This window comes from Astyanax mexicanus, chromosome 20 (genome assembly GCF_023375975.1).
Source record: "Astyanax mexicanus isolate ESR-SI-001 chromosome 20, AstMex3_surface, whole genome shotgun sequence".
NCBI lineage: Eukaryota > Metazoa > Chordata > Actinopteri > Characiformes > Acestrorhamphidae > Astyanax > Astyanax mexicanus.
In genome coordinates this window covers 6,639,616-6,665,459 of record NC_064427.1, presented here as the reverse complement: position 1 = coordinate 6,665,459, position 25,844 = coordinate 6,639,616, and the positions used below count along the sequence as shown (strand labels likewise).

General features: G+C 38.4%; 1 protein-coding gene across 2 annotated transcripts in view; it reads right to left on the bottom strand.

Moving 5' to 3' along the window:
• Positions 1-25,844, bottom strand: part of dscama (Down syndrome cell adhesion molecule a) — a 144,610-nt gene that overhangs the window by 5,533 nt on the left and 113,233 nt on the right. For both annotated transcript variants that reach the window (XM_049468597.1, XM_022681006.2), the window contains exons 12-28: positions 21,935-22,149; positions 20,853-20,949; positions 20,611-20,739; positions 18,927-19,094; positions 18,279-18,349; positions 17,132-17,372; positions 14,898-15,044; positions 11,621-11,776; positions 9,772-9,905; positions 8,957-9,110; positions 7,595-7,712; positions 5,548-5,708; positions 5,342-5,440; positions 3,896-4,084; positions 3,105-3,395; positions 462-638; positions 237-267 (exon numbers count right to left, since the gene is read on the bottom strand). In XM_049468597.1, coding sequence (XP_049324554.1) covers positions 237-267; positions 462-638; positions 3,105-3,395; positions 3,896-4,084; positions 5,342-5,440; positions 5,548-5,708; positions 7,595-7,712; positions 8,957-9,110; positions 9,772-9,905; positions 11,621-11,776; positions 14,898-15,044; positions 17,132-17,372; positions 18,279-18,349; positions 18,927-19,094; positions 20,611-20,739; positions 20,853-20,949; positions 21,935-22,149 — 2,578 coding nt within the window. The remainder of the gene's footprint in view (positions 1-236; positions 268-461; positions 639-3,104; positions 3,396-3,895; positions 4,085-5,341; positions 5,441-5,547; positions 5,709-7,594; positions 7,713-8,956; positions 9,111-9,771; positions 9,906-11,620; positions 11,777-14,897; positions 15,045-17,131; positions 17,373-18,278; positions 18,350-18,926; positions 19,095-20,610; positions 20,740-20,852; positions 20,950-21,934; positions 22,150-25,844) is intronic.

Sequence of the window (25,844 nt, the reverse complement as noted above, 5' to 3'; positions counted from 1 at the left end):
TTAACTTAAACCTTATTTCAGTTCTTCTTACTTACTTTATCTGTCAATACACTTAAATGTCCAAATTGAGCAGGTTAACTGGCTCATCCAATCAGATCAAAGCCAACACTTTTCTGCAGTGAAGAAATAAGAGTAATGTATGGAATGATGTTCTGGCGATAAACATTTTTTTAAACAGAAAAAGCCTAACATGAGCTTTAGAATACATCTGAGTATTATAATCCAAGCTTTCTTACCTCATAAGCATCTCCGCCAAGCTCTTTGCATCTGGGAAGTAAAAGCGCAAGCATTTACCAACTCATTCCTTCATCAGAACACTGTAAAAATACTGCCAGTTCTGAAATTTTAATGTGCAGAAATCTGCAAGGTTTGATATTTAGCGTCTGCTGCTTATAAACAGTGCGGTTTGCAGTTTTTTAAGGCTTGCAGAAAAGGAAAAGCGTGGCTGAACGAATGCTTACCTCTGAGCCTCTTCAGCCTCTGCTCCCTCCTCCTCCTCCTGAGCACCATCAGCAGCACGAGGAGCAGCACAATGCCCACCAGGATGCAGGTGATGGTCACCATCATCTTCATGCCTTCATTGCTGCTTTTCTTCACTGGGTCTTTGACTGCTGTCTTTACTAGTGGGGGGATAGTGCCTAGAGGAAGAGGCAGAAAAGACAAAATAACAAAAAAGGGGTTTAGAAGGATCTTCAGGCAAATTTAACTTTACTGTTTGGTGGAGTTTAGAGACCTCTCTGGTGAGAAGAGTACTTTTAAAATGTGCTTTTTGGTGTGTCTTCCTTTTAGATGGGATACATCTGGAAATTTTACAGAGCTCTGCACTCTATTCTAATCTCTTTTAGCCTGCAACCTCACTTCAGTGCTTCTAATTTTGTGTTTATTTGGTTTATCGATGCTTGAAATAGCAAATGAAGACTGTGTTTGCTGTTCTGATATGTTTGCAATAGCTGTTGTATCAGCAGCATTAGCAGGCGTGCTGCTCGGGCAACCAGGAAAAAGCCATGTATCGTAACAGAAAAACTCTATCAGACCACTCTGATATATTTTTATAATGAATATATTTGCCTATGTTGCCCATGTTTTCAATTTATCATCTGATACATGAAAATTATCATCCGATAAATTAAAATAACTTTTGCTACCCTTGATATTACCCACTTGCACATTACAGTTTTACTGCTGCTGAAGTCTTTCACACTGTTTAATCCCATGTAAAGCCAAATAGCAGCAGTCCATCACTTGCGCTGCATCTGACTCTGCACAAACCAAGTTCTGATAGAAAATATGTGGTGAGTTAGTCAGTTATTTACTTTATATGACTCAAACTCAGTCAGAGCCTTATTAGGCTTTATGCCCCTAACCTGATCCACACTGAGAAACAACCTTATCCTCATTCTCTCAAGCACAAATCTCTATCAGGACAACAGACCACTGATCTTTATAGCTTTATATACTTATTAATATTTTTTTATATAGACTCCAAAACCAAACGCTTTCCAAACACTTTCTAAGTTGTCAAGGAGATCCCAAAAACTGACTGAGCTGGTGTGTTGACTTAATTTAAAAACATTTTTTATTTTTATTTTTTTTTATGTAGAATATTTTAACATTGTTATATTCCAACTCCAATGTTTTCCAATTATTTTTTTTTAAATATCTAAAGTTCATTACTATTTTAAAAGGGGGTAATTGTATTATAGAATAAGATAAGAGAGGATCTCCTTTAATATTCTATTAATCACAACAAATTCTTGGACAATTTATCTTCTATTAATAACCAGTTATGATGCCTTTTATTAAAACCTGTTGTCCTTTCCCCTCTTCCACTCAGGAACAGTTTAAAAAAAAAAAAAAAAGAAAAATAGCTTAAGAGCTGCAGATTTAAGGCATAAGCAAATAATCAACTCACTTAACCATTATTTGCAGGAACCTGATAAACCTGATAGCGAAAGGAGCCAATCAGATATCAGCCGCTTCCCAGCGTCTAATAGCAGCCGCAGTGCGATCGCAATCAAGTGCTTGACCTTTGCGGAATTGGCAATAATGCTCACTTGACTGAAGCTCCACTTAAAAGAGATGAACTCATCTTTCTTAAGTGAGCACTCAGCGTTTTTACAGCACCACTGAGGTGTGTGTGTAGGGGGTGTAGAGCGAGTGGGGGGGGGGTCGGAGGGGGCACACTCGGGGGGAACACAGAATGCGAGGAGGGGTGAGGAGGAGAAAAAGCAGAGTCGGTGGGATTGGGACGAGGCCTTGCAATTGCTCACAGGTCCCTGGCCAGAGGATCCGTCATCCGGGCAGCCGTCCGACACATTAGCGAGGTGCGTATTAATTCCAGCCGCAGCGCTCGATACGGGGTCTACACGAGGGTCATAAAGAACTACCCCAGCCACAGACACAACAGCTACGGTGACTCACGTCAGCATAAAATGCGGAGCTATTTTACTACCCGCGGCATCGCTAAAGCAGGAGCCTTTATGACTCGCTAAAGGCTGACAAAGCCATTTTGATCTAAAGAGAGAAGGGTGCCACCCATATATATATATTTATATACATATAGACTCATAGATTTTTATATATGTGAGTGTATTTCATGTCGAGACCCACTTTAATATTGTAAATCAATTATATTTATAGAATTACTAACCCATGCATAGGCCTTTTTTTCTGCACACTCACACATAAAAATATTCAAAAATTTACGGCTCCAGCTGGAGTGGGTGAGGCCACCAGCATTAGTGAACAGATATTTTAGATACAGCCTTCCTTCTTGTCTTCTTTCAACAGACGCCAATGTTAAAAAGAAAATGATTTTAAAATGATTTATTCTACAATTCTGACATATTTAAACTATGATGTCCAAATGTTTGTGGAGACACTAATTTAATAATCAATTAATTGTGTACAGTAAGATTAAAACCAACATTTTACTGTTCGTACTGTCATAATGCTCACTGTATAATGATCGGCCAACTGTGAAGCATGGGGGTGGCAGCATTGCGATGTGCAGCTGTTTTACTAGGAAAGCAAATAATGCCCTTTATAAAGGTAGACGGCTTCTGTTTTAAAAATGCCGAGGAAAGACCATAAAAGCTACTCACTTCCGTCATAGCTGAGCGTGGCGAACTTCACCCGTTTCTCGGCCAGCCCAGCGCTGTTGTACACCTTCATCTGCAGCTCGTACCACGTGGCCTCCTGCAGGTCCATCAGATTGTAGCTTTTGGTGAGCGACGTCCGCTGGGCCTTGGTCCACACTGGGCTGTCCATCGGTCGGTATTCCAGAGTGAAGGAGGTGATTGGACAGCCGCCATCATTCCAGCCGATCAGATTGAGGCGGACGCATGTAGCATTGATGCTGGTGAAGAGTTCCTGCTCTTTGGAGAACTGTGGTTCTATGGGGATGAGGGAGGCAGCATTATTACATTATTACAGTACTGTCACAACACATACTTGTATCTCCAAAACAGTACAGATAACTTTACAAAGGAATGACTCTAAACAAGGCTAAAAAGGCTAAAAATGTGCTAGCCATGCTTAGGGAGAATTAAATGAAGCTAGTCAACCATATACTGTGCTGACTGAACAACACTATTATCTATTATTATCTGGTAGCTATGGAATTTTTAATATTGTTACAGTTTTATCGATATCGATGTTATGCTATGCTATCCTACGCTAAGATATGCAATGCTATGCTAGGCTAGGATAGCCAATAAAAGCAATAATAGCTCATTTTTTTCACTGTAAATTTTTTTTTTTGTAATCTAACACCAAATAACAAGGTGATAAACAAGCTTATTAAAGTACATCTGATCAATTTCCAATTTTAACTTCAATTTCATGTATAGAACTATATACCACTGCACTTTAAAAAGAGCTCATGGTCCCCTACCTTTCCCATGAGTCTTAGCTTCTATGATCTCACTGATGCGTCCTGGGCCCACAGTGTTCTGGGCCGTGAGGGTGAACTTATACCAGGTGCCACACTTCAGATTCTCCAGCCGGTAGGAGCGCTCGCTGGGACTGATGGGAAAGCTGCCCCATTGCTCACTGTTGTCCTCGGAATACTGCAGGATGTAACCTGAATATGTGGACAGGACAGGTAATGTGAATGGTGCAAAAATTCCATGCTGTACACAGATGGTGTTATAAGGAGTTAAATCCAATTCACACACATTTATAGAGGTAGTCAGTCAGTCAGGAGATGTCTAGTGACAAAATGAAATGTTGCTTTTCTAATTTTACACAGTGGTTATCTTGCTATTGTTGCTAAAATACATTACACTAGTCAAAAGTTATCCAAAACTTTTCAGTAATACACACACACACACACAGACACACACACACACACACACACTTCTCGTCTGCTCAAATCTGGTCATAAGGGTGGTGCAGACTTGTCAGTTAGGTTTAGGGTGCAGTTTGATATACAGTAAACAACAAGCTCTAACAAAAAACAATATAAACCCAATATATTTCATGTTCTGTCTGGTCACCTTTATTTCATTTCATCCCTCATTTCATTCCTGCATTTTAGCCCTGCAACACATTCACAAGCTGTTGCCATGTGTATCAGCCAGACGTATTCCTGTACCAGTTTTCTCCAGTTTCTAAGAGTCTTCTGAAGGTGTAGGAAACAGTACTTAAGGCTCTTTGGCCTCATCTGTAATTCCTCTAAAGAAAAGACTTCTACTTTTAATAGAATGTGCCGTGTGTTGAGTAACAGATTTACACTTTGCTCCAGACCCGTTTATTACAGACAAAGGTTTGTAAATTGACCTTTCTTTAAAATCCATTTCCAAAGCTAAGTTTGTCTCTATTGTTAACCAATAAAGATTTTTTTTTGCTAAAAAAAAGTACCCATATTTTTTTAAACAATACATTTTTTCCAGGGTTTTTGTGGCTTGTAGTCCAGACATATCTCCAATAGAAAATAGAACTTTAGAACTTCCAAATAGTTCCAAGTGTTAGAATAAGTGTTGTAAGAAGGAATGGCAACATTGCAAAGTGGTTTATGCTTTACTGTTCCAACTTATTTGAAATGGAAAGCTTTGCAGAGTCAAAATACAGAAATAGATGTGTAGTAAAATTTTTAAATATAATAGGTTTATACTGACTACAATTAAATAAAAAAGTCAAAATAAAGTAATTTTGCCTTTTCCTAATCTTTTTGATTTGGCTTTTAAATTTAATAACTTAAGAAGAGATGTTTTGGGTTACTGACTTCATCTTATGTCTAAAGTGCATGAATTAATGTGGGTAAATATAGTGTTATTTCTGATAGACTACATTTTATTTCAACAATATTTTGTTATGACGGACAGCTGATAGCACAAACCTCTGATAGAACTTCCTCCGTTATCTCCCGGTATCCAGGACAGCGTTATGGATGTAGTCGTGGTCTTGGTCACTGTGAGCCTCGGCTGATCTGGGGGGACTGAAGGAAACATCCATGCTTGATCAAACGATCAAAAGATCTTTAACAACTAGCGAACACTTCTTTGAATTAATCTTTTCACAGCCCAGTCAAACTCCCCCTCTTACCTTGCACCTGCAGGTTCAGCGTTATTTCATCAGTTCCCCAATTATTGCTGGCGACACACGTGTAATACCCAGAATCCTCAGCTTTCACAGTCTTGATCACAAAGCTTCCATTTCCATGGATGCTGCGCCTCCCATCAATGACCGCAGGGGCCGGGCTCCCGCTGGTGGAACACAGTAAGGCACTTTAGAGAAGGGCAGAGTTTGACATTTTCCAGCTTTCACAGCGCTCCCATATGAATCACCGCACTCTCAGACACACGCTGCCCACATTCAGCTTCGCAGGAGTCGAGGTGTTCTAAAACTACGCTGTTAATGGATGCAGAATACTGTTAAAGAGGGTTTCCAAATGCATACACTGGCCTAGTGCTGGGCAATCAAATTATCTTTGTTTTTTTTCTTTGATTTTACAAAAAAAAAACAGTGCTGGAACAAAGATGATGGATAAACACTTCAGAAATGTGTAGCGTTTTTGGGTATATTTTAGATTAAAAAATAAAATGTCTGTATGTAAAAATGTAAAATTGTGATTACACTATTTTGAAAATTGCATTAAAACTATAGTTAAAATTAACCAAATTAATAGTGAAAATCGCCCAGCACTACACTGGCCACTTTATTAGAAAGTAGATCTGCCTTGTTTGGTGTACAATAAGAAACACCCATTTGAGACACCCATACCCTGCTGATGCACAGCTTGTGTTAGCTACATCCTACAGGCCCTTCTCCCACAAATATATGCGCAACACAATAGTGCAAAGCCAATAACAATAACAACAAATAACCTTGTGATCAGAATCTGACCAACGATTCCAATTTTACCTAAACTTAGACAAAGTTGGCCAAGACACATATGGTGTTTGAAGTTCGAAATATTTTTGAAGAGTCTTTCAATGGAGCTTCAAGGCAAAAAAAATGGAAGCCTTAGTCACCAAATAAACTGCAAATTTATACACTGAAGATGTGTTTAAGATGTGTTTAAAATAAAAATTGTATCAATTTTACTTTTTCTGTGAGCCATTCTTTTTTCATTGATTTTTTTATACTGTTTACACTCTGAGCATGGATTCAGTTCTGCTTAAAAGTGATGTGAAGGTAGCACCTCCTTGTGGAGAATCTACAGCTAGCTAAACATGCATTTGTTTGTGCATATTACACGATTTACACATGCATTTTAGGACAAGCTGAGAGATCTAGAACCATAACAGAAAGTAAAAGAAGCATGTGGACTGAGGAGGTAGAGTAATATTACTAGATATATTACTGACTTTATTACACAAATATGACTTGAGTTACACTGCTTTACGTAAATCTTGCGAGTGCTGTTCTTTTCGCTTCACCACAGTCACATAGTGCAGTTAGCAGCATGTAGTCAAGTCTGTGATATCAATGATAATAGTGATGCTACAGGTTAGTGGAGTGTTAAATTTATATTTTAAAGCTGCTATTTTAAGATAAAATGTCAACATACTGTTGCTTTAATAGAACATATTGAATATATTAACAAAATATCAGTCAGGAATCAGCATCTAAGACAAGCTACTAGGGGTGGGCGATACGGCTCTAAAATAATATCACGATATTTCAGGGTATTTTTGCGATAACGATATACTTGGCGATATAGGACAACTAAAATAATTCATTAATTTCAGGAATATGGTATAATAGTATAACAGTATATTCATAATGTGGCAAAATAAATAATATAGCATAAAATAATATAATACAGCAAATAATATTGTAGAATATTTAGTGCATGCATATAAACTGCAAACTAAAACAATTTTATAATAAATACACCTAAAGCTTCACAGTAAATAATAGACTACTTTTAAGACAGAACAGCCCTATTATCACGATATGGATTTTTTTAGTATCATGATATTTCTGCATCACGATATATTGTATACGATATAATATTGTCCACCTCTACAAGCTACCCTCACAAAGTGGCCACTCTCAGGCAGATGTGTGTAATAATCAATAATCTCGACTCGTATATCTCTCTGTGACCTTGATGGCTTTGCACACACACTCTCTCTCTGCTTACCTTTCCTTCAACCATTTGACGGTGGGTGGCGGATCCCCCACCGCTCTGCAGGGCAAAACAATATCCCTCATCCAGGGCGTTGTCACTGTGCCACTAAACGTGAGGATCCTGGCAGGAGCTGCAGGAGAACACACACACACACAAACACATACACTTTACAAAAAGCTCTGAGGAACAGCTGCATGCTTTTTTTTTTTCTTTGTAAATACTGCGCTAATACAACTGTGCTGAAAGATGCACTTAGTTAACAAAGCTTCACAAGGGTCCACTCAATAAAGCACACATGATGCAACACAGCAAGGTTTGCTGTTCTGAATATTAAAGCAGAAACAAGTTTGGGCAGAGTGCTGTGGGAAGCTCATATTAATCATGAAGGGAGGCAAGGACACATGGTCCAAGCTTATAATCTGCTAACCAGCAGGGTGGAATGAATGCACTTTACCCTTTGGGCTTAATGTAGGCATGCAGCCAATACATGGCTGGTGTCTGAAGTTGTATGTAACATGTAATGAAAGCCTATAGCCCACCAATTAACAAGTCGTTTCTGACACTGTATGACATACTACATTTCTCCTGTTTAAAAAGTCACTATTGTGAGGGTCAAGACAACACTCTCTCCCTATTGTGGTAAAAGCCAATCAATATCCAGATGCTAATGAACTATTTGCAAAAATGTACTGGCAAGATTTTTGTCTCTAAAGTGAACATTTTACATTATAAGAGAAAAAAACTCGACTTTCAATGGAAGTCAATGTAAAACGATTTTATTCCAAGTCTTTTTGGAGCATTTCTATTGATTCATTCATCATAAAACGTTGACACAGTGTGAAGTGACAGAATCAAATTATGTCAGAAAGTGGAAAAATAGCACAAACTAAGAAACTAGTTATTTGTTCATGCAAGATTTACAGCAAGACATCAAATGTGGCAACAACATCCAAATATAGTAAACAGTGCTGTTCAAAAATGTAAAAGCAGATATACAGTACCAGTCACAGGTTTGGACACAACCTAAATTCAGTGGGTTTTCATTTGTTTTTTAATGTTCTGCATTGTAGATTAAGAAAAATAATTTTAAATTATTTTGTAACCAAAAAAGTGTTTAACCAGAATATGTTTTATATTTTAGATTCTTCAAAGTTTGCTTGGATGGATTTTCTCAGTCAGCTTTCTGAGAAGGTGTGTCCAATCTTTCGACTAATATTATATAGGCTGTAAACTATAGGCTGTAAGAATATTGAATTCAGTCTTCTTGTAGTTTGAAATGATCTCAATCAAAGCCTTTTATTATATATGGCCTAGGCAGCCAATTCACATCTGAAATTCCCAGTCATTCTGTTGAAGGTGGTATTTTTTACTCACCTTTGGCGAGGGGCTCGACGGTGATGACTTCACTGCTGTTCCCTCGGCCCGCTGCCGTCACCGCCATTACCCAGATGCTGTACTTCCTGTTCCGGCTCAGGTTCTGCACCCTGTGGAGGAACTCGTCCGGAGCGGCTTCGAACTCACTCACCACCTGGCGGATCAGGAAACAGGCATGAGTTTTCATACAGGCTTTAACAGGCTTTAACACCCTTCCTTACACTGAACGCTGGGCCTTTTTAGCTTTTATCACCGAGTCAACCAGCCCCCGATTCATAAAACACCGAAAGAAATATGGACTCCATTAAAGCTGTTAAAGCAGAGAACCTTAAAGCTGATGATTCAGCTTAAGCTACAGAACTGGGAGTAAAGATATTAACCCTTATAGGCATTTTTCTTTTAGCTGCACCATTATTTATGTCATTATAAATTTTAAGTCTTAGAATGAATTACATTTACAATCTATTGACATTTTTAATAAAAATGTAATAACACTAAAACAATAAATGACACTGCTAGAGGAATCTTCATGACAAGCCTTGGTTAGAAAAGTGAAACTTAAGTATGATTTAACACCAGTATCTGACCTTGCTGATATGCTCCTGTGGCTATATACAATCAAATTCTCACAGCAATGCTCTAAAACTTTGTAAAAAAAAATATTGTAAAGCTCTTTCCAGGAGAGTATAGGCTGTAGACTGTATCTGCAGCAAAGTTGGGAGAAAGTCCCTAATAACACCTATAAGCTCGATGCGCACAGAGTGTAAATGTAAAGCTGGAAGAGAACTTTAAGAAATAAGAACTGAGAACTTTACCGTAGGGTAGGAGCTGGAGCAGAACACTGTGTATTTCCTGATCACACCGTTCAGCTTGAGTGGGGGCAGCCAGGACACATAGACCACGGAGTTGGATGCTGCTGCTGCCTTCACACCGCCTGGCGGGCCTGGAACTGTGTGTGAATAACAGAAGATCGTTCAGACTGGGAAGATTTTAGATTAATATCTGTACTGTTAAAAACATTTTACACACTTTAGGGTGTTTTTACATCTGAAAGTCTGGACCGGAATCAGAACCAAGGTTCATGTGTTCATTATCTACATTTATACTGGCCTCATCACCTAGTTGTACTCCATTTTTCTAAACTTGACACTGAATGCCTTTACAGGCTTTGTGCTGAATTCTGCCTCCCTGACAGAATTTGACTCCCCTTTGATCGCACATCCCAACTGAGATGGTGATTTGGGATGAGCTAGAACTCTTTCAAGACACTAAGAAAACTATTCCAGGTGAATCTTCCTCATAAAGACACTGAGATTAAAATAGCAAGAGTGTGCAGATCTGTCCTCAAAGCTACTGTGCCACATTAGACACCAAAGACTCCACTTCCCAGTGTGCATCTGCGCCCAACCTTCCAGACATGGCAGATCACGTGACGTTTCAGCGTTCCGGCTCACCAAGCTTTTGATATTACTCTCACCTTCTTCTTCTCGCTTGCCCGGTATTGAACCTAGATCCCTAGATCTTCTACCCCTCTAAAACTTTGTAAAAAATTGTAAAACCTACAACCTTCAGCTGTAGCTGAAGCAAAGTTAGGAGGAAGTGGCTAATAACACCCATAAGCTCCATGCGAACACAGTGTAAATGTAAAGCTAGAAGAGAACGATCCGGCTCACCCAGCTTTTGAAGTTACTCTCACCTGTGTTTCCTCCTCTTGCTTGCTTGGTATTGAACCTAGATCCCTAGCTCTTCTACCCCACATTTCTTTTGTGTTTGCTACTTTGTTACTGACCAGTTTTGTATTTAGACTACCCCTTTTTGCCTTGCTCTTTTTTAATTACTCATGTGTGACACCTTTTCCTGCCAACTCTGGTATGTTGCTTATCTCTTTACTGCGCTTCTGTTACTGACCTTGCCTGTCCCTGACAACTCCTATACGTTTTGTTCTTTATATAATAAACTGTGTGTTTGTTATCCATGTGTGTCTGTCGTGTGTCTGGCCACCATGACAAACATTGACAATATTCTGTTTTGTTTGCTAAATAATTCTGCATGTGTCCCGGTGAAGCTTTAACATGGTCAATATTAAAAATCGTGAGAAGAAAGAAAACACTTTGAGTGAGAAGAGGTGTGTTCAAACTTTTTTTCTGGTACTGTATGTAATCTGTATAAAAGATTTCAGAAATTCCTTTTATTTCTGTTTATAAATAAGGGATAGTCTACAGTTACAGTAGATACAGGAATCATCAGCATAATCTGTTGTGCCTATACTATTGTGTATCATATGTGAACGCGAAGGGAAGTCAGATTTTGGCACAACACCAGTTCTTTTTCTTTTTCTTCTTCTGCTTCTTCCTGAATTGTTGATTAAAGTCTGACGAATTTTAATCCTTTCGTTCACGGCCATTTTGACAAATGCCATTTTGGATCAGACCAAACAAGGTAGGTTTAAAGCATCCTTTTTAGGGTTCTTCAAAAGTATTATTCCAAAGTGTGATGATAAACATGTCTGCTTCCTTTCTGACTCAATAGGAAAGATTCAGCAGAAGAAAAATAAAACATTTAAGGACCTCCAGCCCCAACTGTAACAACCACACATAATACACTGGCCGCTCCCATACGGTGCAGGTGCTGCAGATAGAACCATAAAAGGAAACAGTTCATTACCGTCCTCTTTGGTGCGGGTGTAAATCGCCTCACTGCGCACTCCGTCCCCCGCCCGGGTAAAGGCCAGCACCTGGATGCTGTAGTTGGTGTATTTCTCCAGGCCGTCCAGCTCCAGAGGGGGCTGCAGGGTGGTCATGTTCCTGATCTCGCCCAGTTCTGAGGAGCCAGAGAGACAAAACCAGTTAGAGGAATGAAATAAAGGAATGTGAGAATAAACAAAGGGTTGTTGCAGCTCAGTCTGGACCCTTCCATTCCCTCCATATGCATTCATTCATTCATTGTCCACGTTATTTGACTCACTGTCCTATTTATGGCAATATAATTTATTACACCCATGTTTTGCCCCACTTTCTGTTGACAATTCACACAATTCTTCTTCCTAATTCACAACACTCTAGAACATCTACACCTGCACACGTGCAAATCATATCTAGAAGCTCTCTAGAATGATCTAGGTCAATTATTAGGAACACAATACTACTAATGGGTGCATGGCTGGATGTGTTAAACACTGTGAGATGCTTTTCTGCTCTGTTCAGTTATACAGAGTGTTTATCTGTGTTACAGTAGCCTTTTTGTTAGATCACTGGATGTGTTTTATTCATGATACCATTCTGAGTAGAGTACCTGAAATCCCTGTAGATCAGCAGTTCTACTTCTATTCACTCAAACTATCCATTCTGGCACCAACAATCAAGTCACACTCAAAATAACTGAGATAATTTTTTTTTCTAAATTTTATCTTATATGATCTCCTGATCATAGTGGCTGGGCTTAGCCTGCTGGACTATTCGGAGCCCCCCATTCTGATAATCTGTTAATGTTAAAATTAGGTCTGCAACTAATGACTATGACTATTCTAGTAATCGACTAATCTGATGATTATTTTTTTTAGATTATTCATGATTATAATTATTTTATCATGCCCTCCATTTATGTTTCCTATTGGTGGGGCTCTGATCTAGTGCATGTTTTATAGCATCTTAATTGCTACACGTTTAGGGTTTGAGGTAAATTGCTTTCTCTCTATTAAAAATTATGTTTAAATGTATAATGAGCTGATGTACAGTGAGTGTAGGAGTTGTCTTGTCCCTTATCTGGTGTGTTTACATTTCTGCAGAAACAGAGAGTGAGCCGCAAGTGTCAGCCTATTACCCTTTCCATGGGGTGTAATTAGATTTATCACACATTAAGGACACATCGACTAATCGTTGCCCTTGTGAATATTACTTTAAGTTGCTGGGCTGCATGAATTTATGTATTGCACTGTTGTCATGCAATTGGTTGATTAGATATTTCCATTGCTGTGTAGGTATACAGATGTTCTTAATAAATGGCTTGGTAAAAGTATATTAAAAGTGTCCTAAAAATTCCTTATCAGTGCATCTCTAATTATTGCATCTCTCTGACTCATGAAAAAAACCTTTATCTCAATTTTCAGCACAATTTCAGAAAAAAAAAAAATAAAAAATTTCAGGACGCTTTCCAGTTGATCTCCTACTGTGAACTGAAGCCTGCTCTCCTTCTGTCTGAAGCCGGTCCTGGAACTGTAAATTATTGATGTCTATCTGTGCCCCTCTCTTTTTTTGCCTACTCCTGCAGCAGACTGGAAGCAAGCCACTGTCTTTCCTGCTTTAATGTTCACTCCACTCGTCGTATAATGAGGCAATCTAAAAACAAACAGTTTTAGAGCACGGGAGGATTAAGCTGTATTTTGTATTACAGTTATTTGTTTGCTCTGTGCATTCGCATGATGTCTGAGGCTATGTTGCAGTATTTTAATAGGTGGAGAAAATAGCCGAACAGGCACTAGGCAGCGTGCCCTTTATGGATTAAGTAATAAGCTGCAGTGGCGTCCACTAAACCTTAGAGCTTTAATGATTAAGTATCCATCCATTTATACAGCCTTACTCAGGTCCTGTTGCACATTAATGTAATTGAAACTATTACTATTGCCCTTTTTAATGGTGGAGATCTGCTAATTCAGAGTGTATGTTCTGCCATCTAGTGGTGATGACATTTTACACATACAGTATTTACACATACTGGGAAAACATTGCTTATAGCAAAAACTATGTTCAGATTGCCAGGTCTGATCTGTTTTAAGTATACCCAGACTGCATATAAATAGATTTTTTGATGATTCGAACAGCCAGAAACCACGTCATCCGATGTTTAACATTTGGAAGTTGTTTTGAAATGGATTTGTACACATGTGTCTTAGTCTGGATGCTCAAATTGGATTTCATTGTTTTTTACATCCCTTACACAATGACCTCATCAAACCCAGAGTGAAGGAAGAGCAGGGATCCATAAAGAAGAGCATCAAAAATTACAGGTGCTCAAAAATGTAGAATATCATTGAAAAGTTACTCTATTTCAGTAATTCAGTTCAAAATGTGAAACTCATATATTATATAGATTCATTACACACAGAGTGATCTCTAACAGAGTGATTTCTTAATATTGATTTCAGACGATTACGGCTTACAGCCAAAAAAAATCAGTGTCTCAGATAATTAGAATATTATATGCCAAGTCCTGCTGGAAAATGAAATCCACGTCTCTGCAAAAGTTGTCAGCAGCTGAGGGACGCATGAAGTGCTGTAAGGTTTTCTGGAAAAACAAAACTGCACTGACTTTAGACTTTAACACAGATATAACACAATGGACCTACACCAGGAGATAACATGACTCTACAAACCATCACTGACCATCAGTAAATTTTACATTTCATTTGTAAATCAAGGGAGCAGAGTCTGGAGGAAGAGTGGAGAGACACACAGTCCAAGCTGCTTGAGGTCTAGTGTGAAGTTTCCACCAATCAGTGATGGTTTTAGAGTCATGTTATCTGCTGGTGTTGATCCACTGTGTTATATCAAGTTCAAAGTCTTTTGTTTGTTTTCCCGCAAAATCGTACAGCACTTCAGCGTTCAGAACAGTGGGTCCTCCAAGACCAGGGTTGGAAACAGGGGTGTTGAATTACAAAGTAATGAATTACAAATACTTTGTTACCTTCCTTAAATTTTAAGTAGAAGTAGAAAGTCTGTATTTTTAGAATAAAAAAATAATAACTGTTTTTTATTTTATATGTCTTAAACCCTGAACTTCTAACTGCCCAATCAAAAAAAAAAACATGACGGTTTTGCATCATTATCTTATATTATCTCATTATATTACAGTAGCTTCACAGACTACGTTCCAGCTAATCCCAGCTTTACAGATGCATTCACCACAATTCCAAACGTTAATGAGGACGTCAGTGTCTGCGCCGTACCTCCGTCAGGCAGGTTGGCCCAGTAGATGAGACGAAAGCCTTGCAGGACGCCGTTCAGGGCTTCTTTGGCCGGAGTCAGCCATGACAGTGAGATGGTCTCTGGAGATGTAGCCGTGGCCTGAACTTTCTCCGGAGGTCGGCTGGGCACTGAGAAAAACAGGGAAAAAAAAGATGTCACTTTTTAAATAATTGGACAATCATGGCTTTTTCAATTCATACTGACAACAGATGGATCCCTGAGCGCTGGAGTCCAGCATGGCGTAGTGATTCCTGTCAGCAGTTAATGACTAAAGGCGTTTTCACACCAGCACTATTTGGTTCGGTTGAAACAGTCTCTGGTTCATATGTACACTTAGTTCGGTTTGATTGAGCAGGTGTGAAAACAGTATTCGCACTCAGATGCAGATCAAGCCAGTGAAGGTGTTCTCGGTCCAGTCCCAAACAAACTCTAGAGAGGTTTGTTTTTGGTGAGAACGTGATCCGGTCTTGATCCGACCCAGCTATCAAATATACTAATTTTATTCAAGCTAAATTGCTGATAAGGTGCAGTTTAATCTGATATATTAGCCAGATAACATTAATTACGACAGCAATGGATTGAAATAAATCTTGTGACATTGCAGAAGCTTATAGAAACAATGTTGAATGATAAAATCACTTACAAAAAAATGTTGAGGTTAAAGCTATAGAAGACGGGTGTAGCTGATATAGTGATGTTTGCTGCTCATGCAGAACTGGTGAACACATTAACTGATATACAGCATTTCAGGCAGTTGGCAAATCCATGCACTAGGTGGCAGCACATATCAACTAAAACAATGTATAATCTGCCGTTGGAATCTAGAGAATTAGAGAATCTATAGAGGGAATCACAGGTTAGCCTACTTGTTAATATATATATATATATATATTTTTCCACTGCAAACCAACACGTGAGTAGCGCCAAGATATAGCATCTGAAGGCGTACTCAACAATATATATACATATGTAAAAATATATATATGAATGAATTACAGATATGATGACTAAAGCTGTGTCTGACATAATGCAGTCTATTCAGACAGGATTATGTGGCAGGAAGGCACCCAGTTATGTATGTATTTTTTATTTTATTTGATGCTTCCAGTTAATAATAACACAGCTAAAAATACTCATATCCAGCATAGTGTGCTGTAAATATTTGCCAATGTTGGGACATACATTTTCTTTTGATACAGATACAGAGACCTTCGTCACTACACTACACTTCCGAGATACAGTGTGGGCCTGTACATGTGGGCAGCAGTAAGGCAACAAGTCAGCATTTCCTGCATTTCAGACACAGCCACTGTTTTATTGCTTTGGCATTAAAGAAACAACTGATTTAAATTCCATAATAACAGGAGGAATTAGCATGTGTCAAAAGGGCTGTAGGTTGAATCAGCAGATACACAATAGGCAAATGTGTGATTTCACAAAAACAATTCATTGAAATTGACCTGTTTATTTCCAGCATAGTTGTCATGGTAAACATGATGGTATGTTTTAAAACAAGTATTTCCATTTTCAGTTTTTAGTTTACTACATCATTTTTAACCAACAAACTGTCCCTTAGTCTGTGTCAAAAAAACTTTGATGACTTGAACAGTAGAAATTCTCTAAAACGACCTCAAATTAACTCATTTTACATTGACTTCCACTGAAAATTAAGACGATTTTTTCTCTGACCTTTAGAGTTGCTGTTTTGGAGATGCTTGTTTTTCATTGAACAGCAATGATATAAACTTTATGAACTAAAACTGTGTTTTAAATGATCTATGTTTGAATTTTGCATCAAACTATGTTTATTTTAAAGTAAAGAAGCTTTTTTTGTCCTTTTATATGTCCTTATAATTAGATAACATGACAAACGTATGAGTAATGGTGGTCGTTAAAATAGACAAAAATGTAGTTTGGAGCCTGATTATTTATAATAATGGAAAAAAAATATTTTCAGAACATTTTTCAGAGCATTTTCTAACCACAGGTCATTTTAATTGTGTTATCATATTTAATTTATTTGATATTCATTTTTAATTTTATGCAAACACTGACATTTGACAAACTGAGTCTGCTTAACAGAAAATGTACACTGGAGTTTTGTGTTAATAATAGTTAGTTCATGTCTTCATTATTGCTCTTTCTAGACCAATAGTAACTCAGCTATAGCCTATAAAGAGTGCCATGTTCTTCCAAAATCTGTCCGTGGGCTTACCGTCCTCCATAGTGGTTGCTCGGACCTCGCTGGACGCTGGGCCGGGCCCGGCGCTGTTGCTGGCCTGCACCACCACCTCGTACTGCGTGTATTTCTTTAGGTTGTTGAGGCTCAGCGTTTCGGTCTCGCCTGTGCTCTCCACACTGATACAGATGAACTGGTGGCTCCCGTTCATGGAGTGCTCTCGGTGGCACACCTGATACCCTCTGATCATCCCGTTCTGGAGATGTTTCTGAGGAGCCTGAGGGAGAGAGAATACTGCTGATAATACACTGCCTGACCAAAAAAATGTCTCCACCTGGATTTAAGTAAGTAAATGATGTGAGGTTGGTTGATGCTGCAGTTGGTCTGCAGGTCTAGGTTCAGCAACAGTATGTGCTGAAAAAGAATGAGTCAGACTCTACCATCATCAATGCTGCTGCATGATCTTGGTGAAAAATTAATGAAACACTGGATTGAAATAAATCTTGTGACACTGCAGAAGCTTATTAAAACAAAGCCACAGCCACATTTTTGCTGTTCAGTGATGAGTATATTGGACTGTAGTCTGCATATTTACCATGTTAAACAAGCTACGTGGTATTAACCATTAGCTAATATTGCCCTGAGTTAACAGAACACTTAGGGTTCCTCAGTGTAGCACTGTTGGACGGCATTTACTAGCGCTAACAGTGGCTAGCGCTACTGCTAGCGTTGCGCAGTTAGCGCTGCTGCTAACCGCGCTGTTGAAAATATTGGAAATCTAGGCTTAATGAAAGTAAACAGAAGCACTTTACTCACCCAAATAAACAGTTGTCAAGAGAAATCTGTGTAGATTACCAGCTAGCGCTCGTTTGACTTTTTCTTTTAAAAATACTGTTTTTAAGAATTACAGTTTTGTTTACTTAACCCCTCCCTCAAAGGTAAGACCTGCTGAATCAGACATGGTGACACCCTTGTTTCTTGCCATTGTCACTCATAATGTGCTCATATGTGACCAGAAAATAGACGTTCATTGATAGAAAACAGACGTTCTTATAATAGAGCGTGCCCTATAGTCCTTACGTTTTGTTAAAGGGAACATTATAAGCATAGAAATTATGGTAGTCTTTACATTTACATTGTTTTGATTCTCACAAGAACCAAAGATGCAAATACACTCTCATACCTTCCATGTAACTTTGATGCTCTGGGAAGAAATTGCTTCAAGAGTCACATCTTGAGGTGGACCTTCAGGATCTAAAACACATTATACAGTTACAGATTAGCAATAAAATACAACAATCTAACATCAACCTAGATTAGACTGGCATTATACCCAACCAAAGCCTCTGTTTACTGATTAGCCTGAACATTACAATCACCAGATCTCCATTGGTGAAACATTGGACTCCAAAAGTCCTTGAAAAGTGTGCTGTGGAATCTGGCACCAAAACATTACAGCAGATCCTAGTTTGTCCACCTGTCAGTGGTTTTAATGTTATGGTTGGTTAATGTAAGCTTAAGCAGTGAAAGTAAATTGAATTTCCAAAAGTGGCTAGTAACAGACTGCATTTAATGCTATCACTTTTTGGCCTCTAGATGGAGTGGTTGCAGTATATTATCAACACTGGTAAATGTATTTGGGGCTTGGTGTTTCTGTACAATATGTTGCCTAAAAACTTGGAGACTGCTGGAGAAAACTCCATCTTTATATGCCTTGGTTGTCATAATTTTTAGCAAAATAATATAATCCTTTAAAAAAACGTCCCTTTACACCTGATTGGTCTATATGTAAGAATTGGAATCTTTTCGTTGTGGCTTCTAAAGTAATCACCTGCTTCATCAGTGGTCACAGTGAGCTCATTGCTGGGTTCGCTGTCTCCAATGTGGTTTTTGGCGAACATGCGGATGTTGTAGGTGGATGAAGGGTGGAGCTCAATGATGGTGGCGAGATTCAGAGTGGGGGAGACGTCTCTGGTCCTGCGGGCTTTGTCCCAGGTAGCTGTATAGAAAAAGGGTGCAGGGTAAAGAGTTACAGAACTGTTGGCAGGGATGCTGTAGAGACGGTCCAGGTGAACGTCTGCCAAAGAGTCCTTTAGATTTTGTGCTTTTGGAGAGTAACTTTTTTATCTTACATCCAACAGTCAATAGCCATTAACTTAAGCCTCTCTTTATTTTCACTCCAAATGACATTGTGACTATTTTAATGTAGCTTCACTTTTACAGTGAATAAGGTTTGGAAGAGAAAAAAAACGTAATATTTAAAAAGGAGAACAACGTAAAATCAATATAGTTAATTTTAGTAAGTAAATTAAAGCAAAAAAAAAAAAAAAAGAACACAGACAATTTGGAAACAATTAAATTAAAATTCAATAAAATACACAATACAGCTCTGGAAAATTTTAAGAGACTACTTCAGTTTGTTAATCAGTTTCTCTGATTTTGCTATTTATAGGTTTATGTTTGAGTAAAATAATTATTTTTGTTTTATTCTATAAACTATGGACAACATTTCTCCCAAATTCCAAATAAACAGAACATTTATTTACAGAAAATGAGAAATGTCTGAAATTAAAAAAAAACAAAAAAAAAAAAAACGCAGAGCTTTCAGACCTCAAATAATGCAAAAAAAAAAAAAACAAGTTCATATTTATTAAGTTCAGAAATCAACATTTGGTGGAATAATCCTGTTTTTTTTAATCAGTTATCATTGATTTTAAGTGGTCTCTTTTTTCCAAGGGTTGTAAATACATTAAAGTAAGAAAAATGAGTGGTTATGATTCTGACGGTGAACTTTCCTTGTAAACAGACAAGTGACTCTGCCAGAAATCACACCCAAGATGGCGGCGCGTTAACACGCAGCGGCCGCTCCGGGTCCGTTAAATGGTGCTTCTGTCTACACTGTGTTTATGTGCACCATGGTCCCTGGAGGAACGTTGTTTCGTTTCACTGTGTACTCTGTATATAGCTGAAATGACAATAAAAACCACTTTGACTTTTGACTTTGCAGAAGACCACAAACATATTCAATAGCTTCTATGAAACATGGCAAAAGTCATGGGACACCCATGTAGCATGTCTGTGTTAAAATGGCAATATTTGCGCATATATGGGCCTCTAAAATGGGTAATTAAATGTTAAACCACTCTAACTTTTAACATTTCAACAAATTTGATGGACATTAGCAGACAAAAGACTAGACTTGTTGCACAGGTGCTGCATCCTATCACAGTTCCACAGTGCTGGAGTTCACTGAGCTCCTGAGAGAGACCCACTCTTTTACTAACCTTTGTAGAAGCATTCTGCATGACTAGCTGCTGCTTTTATTTGAATGGGTGAGTGATATTGTGATTGGGTGGCAATATAGTTCATTTATATTTATTCCCTTCAGACATATCAAAATATCTGCTAAACATCAATGTATATCATTCATGCACACATAAGCAAGCATAAACAAGCAATTTATTCTGACCGCCAACCTGCAAGAGTGACAAGCATTTATTGGCTCTGGGCTGTACCTGATTTATTTTTGCACTCAATGTCATATCCCGTGATTGGGCTGTTCCCATCAAACCCCATCGTCCAGCGAAGGGCAATGGTCCTCTCCTTCACCTCTCGAATCTCCACTTTAGGGGGCTCTGGGGGCTCTGAGGACAAACGATAAAAGGCGTTTGATTCGCGAATCAGAACAATTTCTTTCATCAGGACTTTCTTCCTGTCCCCCACATTAATGACCCTCGAGCCGTTATGGAGCTCTTACCTTGGACTGTGAGCTGAATAATCCCTCGGTCTTCACCGTACGAGTTGATTGCGTGGCAGGAAAAAAAGCCTGAGTCCTCTCTCAGAGTCGGGTAGATCTAGATAGACAGAGATGAAAACAATGCCCTGTAAAATCTCTCCAGTTATCATATACAGCTCTGGAAAAAAATTAAGAGATCACTTCAGTTTCTGAATGAGTTTCTCTGATTTTGCTATTTATAAGTTTATGTTTGAGTAAAATGGACATTGTTTTTTATTCTATAAACTACAGACAACATTTCTCCCAAATTCCAAATAAAAATATTGTAATTTAGAGCATTTATTTGCAGAAAATGAAAAATGGCTGAAATAACAAAAAAGATGCAGAGCTTTCAGACCTCAAATAATGCAAAGAAAACAAGTTTTAAGAGCTCAGAAATCAATATTTGGTGGAATAATCACAGTTTTTATGCATCTTGGCATGTTCTCCTCCACCAGTCTTACATACTGCTTTTGGATAACGTTATGCTATTCACTCCTGGTGCAAAAATTCAAGCAGTTCAGCTTGGTTTGATGGCTTGCGATCATCCATCTTCCTCTTGATTATATTCCAGAGGTTTTCAATTTGATTAAATCAAATAAACTCATAATTTTTAAGGGGTCTCTTATTTTTTTCCAGAGCTGTATTCTGTATGTTGCCTGGGAAGGTACTGTTAATTCTGCAGCACTTTAGCACAGTGTTGCTGTAATGCTGTTTCCAGCCACTAGCTGGCATGATTGCACTATTTACCCTAGAACTGAGGTCTAACTCTTAAACACTGCAGTGATAAAGCGCAATAATATTCACTTCACCATCAAACATCATAATGTAAACTCAGCACAAGTGTCTGTACATGGACGCTCACTTCATTTCCTGAATCTCATAACTTACCATACAATAACTTGCAGATTAGTTTCAGAGCAGTAACTTAATAAAAGGTCTGAATATTAATGACCGAATATTAAAGCCCTAAAGGTTCAGGAGGTTACGCTGCAGATGAAGACCCGCACTGCATAAATCAACCAGGTCAACACAAACACAAACACCACCCCACACCCCCATACCTCCAGTGTGGAGATGACCTCCTCGCCGACCTTCTTGACGGTGACCGTGTGCCTCCACATGTCCGGGTTGATCATGTGGGACTGCTTCTCCTTCTCCACCTCCTTCTCCCACCTCACCATGATGGGCTTCTCACCGTGGGCCTTACAGCTCATCTCGATCTTCTCACCCTTGGTGGCCAGCGTGTTGTTGGGGTACGATGTGATCATGGCAGGAACTGTGAAGAACAGGGACAGGGACAGGGGCAAGGAGGAGAGTATAGAGAGAGGGAGGAGATAGATGGAAAGAAAGAGAAGCCATCAGATGAAGCTTTAATAAAGCTTCTATAAACATTCATAAACCATCTGTGTGAAGCACATTAATGTTTTTTTCCAGCTGGTAGATGTTTATAATTAATTAATAACACATCAAGGTGTAATTCAACAATGTTTTACTGTGTTTTACTGTTGTTCTTCTTAACCACAGTCCTGCAGAGATTTAAGCCAACTCTGCACCAACACTCCTAATTTTCCCTTATAAATAAATATTACCTAGAGTTAAATTTTCTGTTAGATTAGTAGTGTTTAAGCAGTAGTGTTTTCTCAGATGATACTCAGCGATATATATCACTATTGATGCCACAACACCAGGAGGGTGAAGACTAGCACATGCCTCCTCTGACACATATTAAGTCAGCCACCACCTCTTTTCCAACTGCTGTTGATGCAGCATTGCCAAGTAGCATCACATTGCGCTCGGAGGAAAGTGCAGCGACTCGGCTCTAATACATAAGCTCACAGACCCTAGGAGTGATGAGGGGGAAGAGCGCCATCTACCCACCCAAAAAGAGCAAGCCAATTGTGCTCTCTCAGGGCTCCGGTAGCTGATGGCAACATGAACAGGATTTGAACCTTTATGACCAGAAATGTCCTGATCATAGTAGCAGTGCTTAGCCTACTTGACTATTCGTTGCCTTAAGAAAAATATTTTTTAAACGAAATATGCATGAAAAGCCATAACATAATATTGATTATCACAATATTACAATAGAAGGTTGAGGGTTGGGATATATTAGTCAGGAAGTGAACAGTCTATTCTTGAAGTTGTAAGTAAGCATTTTTTAGCAAACTTTATATATATATATATATATATATATATATATATATATATATATATATATATATATATATATATATATATATATATATATAGATAGATAGATAGATAGATAGATAGATAGATAGATAGATAGATAACAATTTTCTAGAGCCAAGCAAACCCAATAAAATAGACAGTATAGTAAAATAAAATATAAAATAAAAATAATGAATAAAGAATAAAGAGTATCCACAACGTATCTGTAGGTATGAAGACATTAAATGTAAGACTTTTTCATATGACACAACAACATCAATTTTAAGTCCGGAATACAGAATGCCTACACACCACATGATTAGCTAATCATACTCAAAGGTGTCAAAAGTATTTACATTCATTACTTAGGTGAAAGTACTTTTTACTTAAATGAAAGTGTAAAAGTACTGGTTGCCTTGTGCTTATAGTGCAAAACTTAACAATGTCAGGATTCACTGATTGGTTAACTCTGCCTTGCTAATGCTACTGTTAGCTGGTAGCCAGTGTGCAAATGTTGTGATGAAGAGATTTGGGATAAGGCCGGAAGCAATGTGGGATGAGGCCAGTCGCCAGAATGCTAACACTGTGGTAGTGATGAATGCTATTTGGCATTGTCCAATTCTATTGTCAAATTTTCAACACTGACTACAAAAGCTGTGTGTGTGTGTTTGTGTGCATTTGCACATCTGTGTCAGCAAATGGTTCAACTTAAAACGACTGAAATAAAGAAGCATTCATTCAAATAGGTGTCCACAAACAGGAAGTATAATATAGTGCATTTATTGTGAAGCCAATGTCTCAGATTATTATATTCTTAGATTACATGTGATGTAACAGGCTGCACTGGAGTAACCAACTCCCTGTTTTACTCTGTTACAAACACACACACATACACACACACACACACTCTCAGCCCCCTCTGTGTACACACTCAAGTCCCTGACCACTAGAGCAGCCATTTTACAGTGGGCAGAGTGTAAAGCAGGAGCTGTGCTGGGGAGTTGGTGTGTGTGCAGCATGGCGTGTGTGTGCGTGTGTGTGATGTTATTGAATGTGTCAGGTGAAGGGTTGCAGCCGTTTACATCTCATCTCATATTCGCCTCAGCCTTTTTCACCAGAGCTCTGAAAAACAGAGCAGAATCAGCTTTTCTTTGATAGCAACAGTCACTACACTGGGCTAGCTTTATAATACTGACAAAAATCTCATCTAAATTAATAAAACTACAGACATCTTAGAGCTATCTGGTTTAGCATGCTATGCTACCAAGGTGGTTGGCTAATCTGTAGTTTAAACAGATAACTAGCTAGCTAGCATAACAGCAAATCAAGGCTCAGGTTTTAGTCAGTTTTAAACAATGTGATCTGAATCTGTAATTAACTATTGTGGCATTCATTGAAGACCAGGATTAATAAACCATTCATAATGCATTTCATTCTAATTTCTTTTTGGCGGCCATGATGCATTTGAGAGTAACCCAAAAAAAGACACAACATGGACCTTACCATTTTCAAAATTCCCAGAGTTGGGTCGGCTTTCACATTTCTTTCAAATTGGTTTGCTTACTTATTTCCAGGGTTGACCAAAATTTACATTTCCAGAATTGGTCCGCATTCACATTTCCAGAACGGATTTGCATTTTAAGAATTTGCCTGCATTTACATTTACAGAATTGCCCTGCATTCACATTTTCTGACTTGGTCTGCATTTACAATTCCAGAATTGATCTGCATTTTGAGATTTTGCCTGCATTCACATTTACTGAGTTGGTCTGCATTCACATTTCCAGAACCAGCCTGCATTCACATTTCGAGAGTTGGTCTGCATTCACATTTCCAGAACTGGCCTGCGTTCACATTTCCAGACTTGATCTGCATTCACATTTCTAGAATTGATCTGCATTTTAGGAATTTGCCTGCATTCACATTTACTGGGTTTGTCTGCATTCACATTTCCAGAACTGGCCTGCATTCACATTTCCAGACTTGGTCTGCATTTTGAGAATTTGCCTGCATTCACAGTTCCAGAACTGCCTTACATTAACATTTCCAGAATTGACCTGCATTCACATTTCCAAAACCAAACTGGATTCACACTTCTAAAATTGGTTTACATTCTCATTTAAAAAAACTGGCAAGATTAACTTGATTACAATTCTTTTCACACACATTTAAAATATAACATACTAAATTGAGGTATTTTGATAAATACTGAACAAATTGTGTCTATGTTAGCGAACTGTGTACAGTATTATTGTATTATAATTTTGCATTAGATTTAAAACAAAAAGAAGGCTGACTGACATTTTCATAAAACTTCAGAAGAGTAAACAAAAGAATGATGATTGGGACTGAAGCGTTCCTTCATCAGGTTAATTATCTTGTGGGAAACAAGATGTGCCATACTTTTTTCACAAATTTTAACCTTGATAGTGGCATTATTCATTCTTGGGAAGAAGGCTGTTTGCTACTGCTACTATTGGAGCTAATTATGGATCGATATTCTTTTTTTTTTTGCTCACGGATCTTCATCATGCAGCATGTATCCATAAATCAGAAGGACAAGCCTACTTGGCCTTCTGTTCCACGTGCCTGTCAAGGTTATTTTGTATTTATTACCAAAGAATACAACGGCGAGAGTCTTTGTCTTACAGGAGCGATCGCAGCTTCCCCCAGGCTGTTAGCTGTCTCCATCATGACTACATAATTGCAACGTTGATGTATTTCTTTAATATCCAGCAGAATTACAGGCAGCAAAGATGAGAGCAGACGAGAAAGCTGAATTTTCCTCCTGAGATCCAG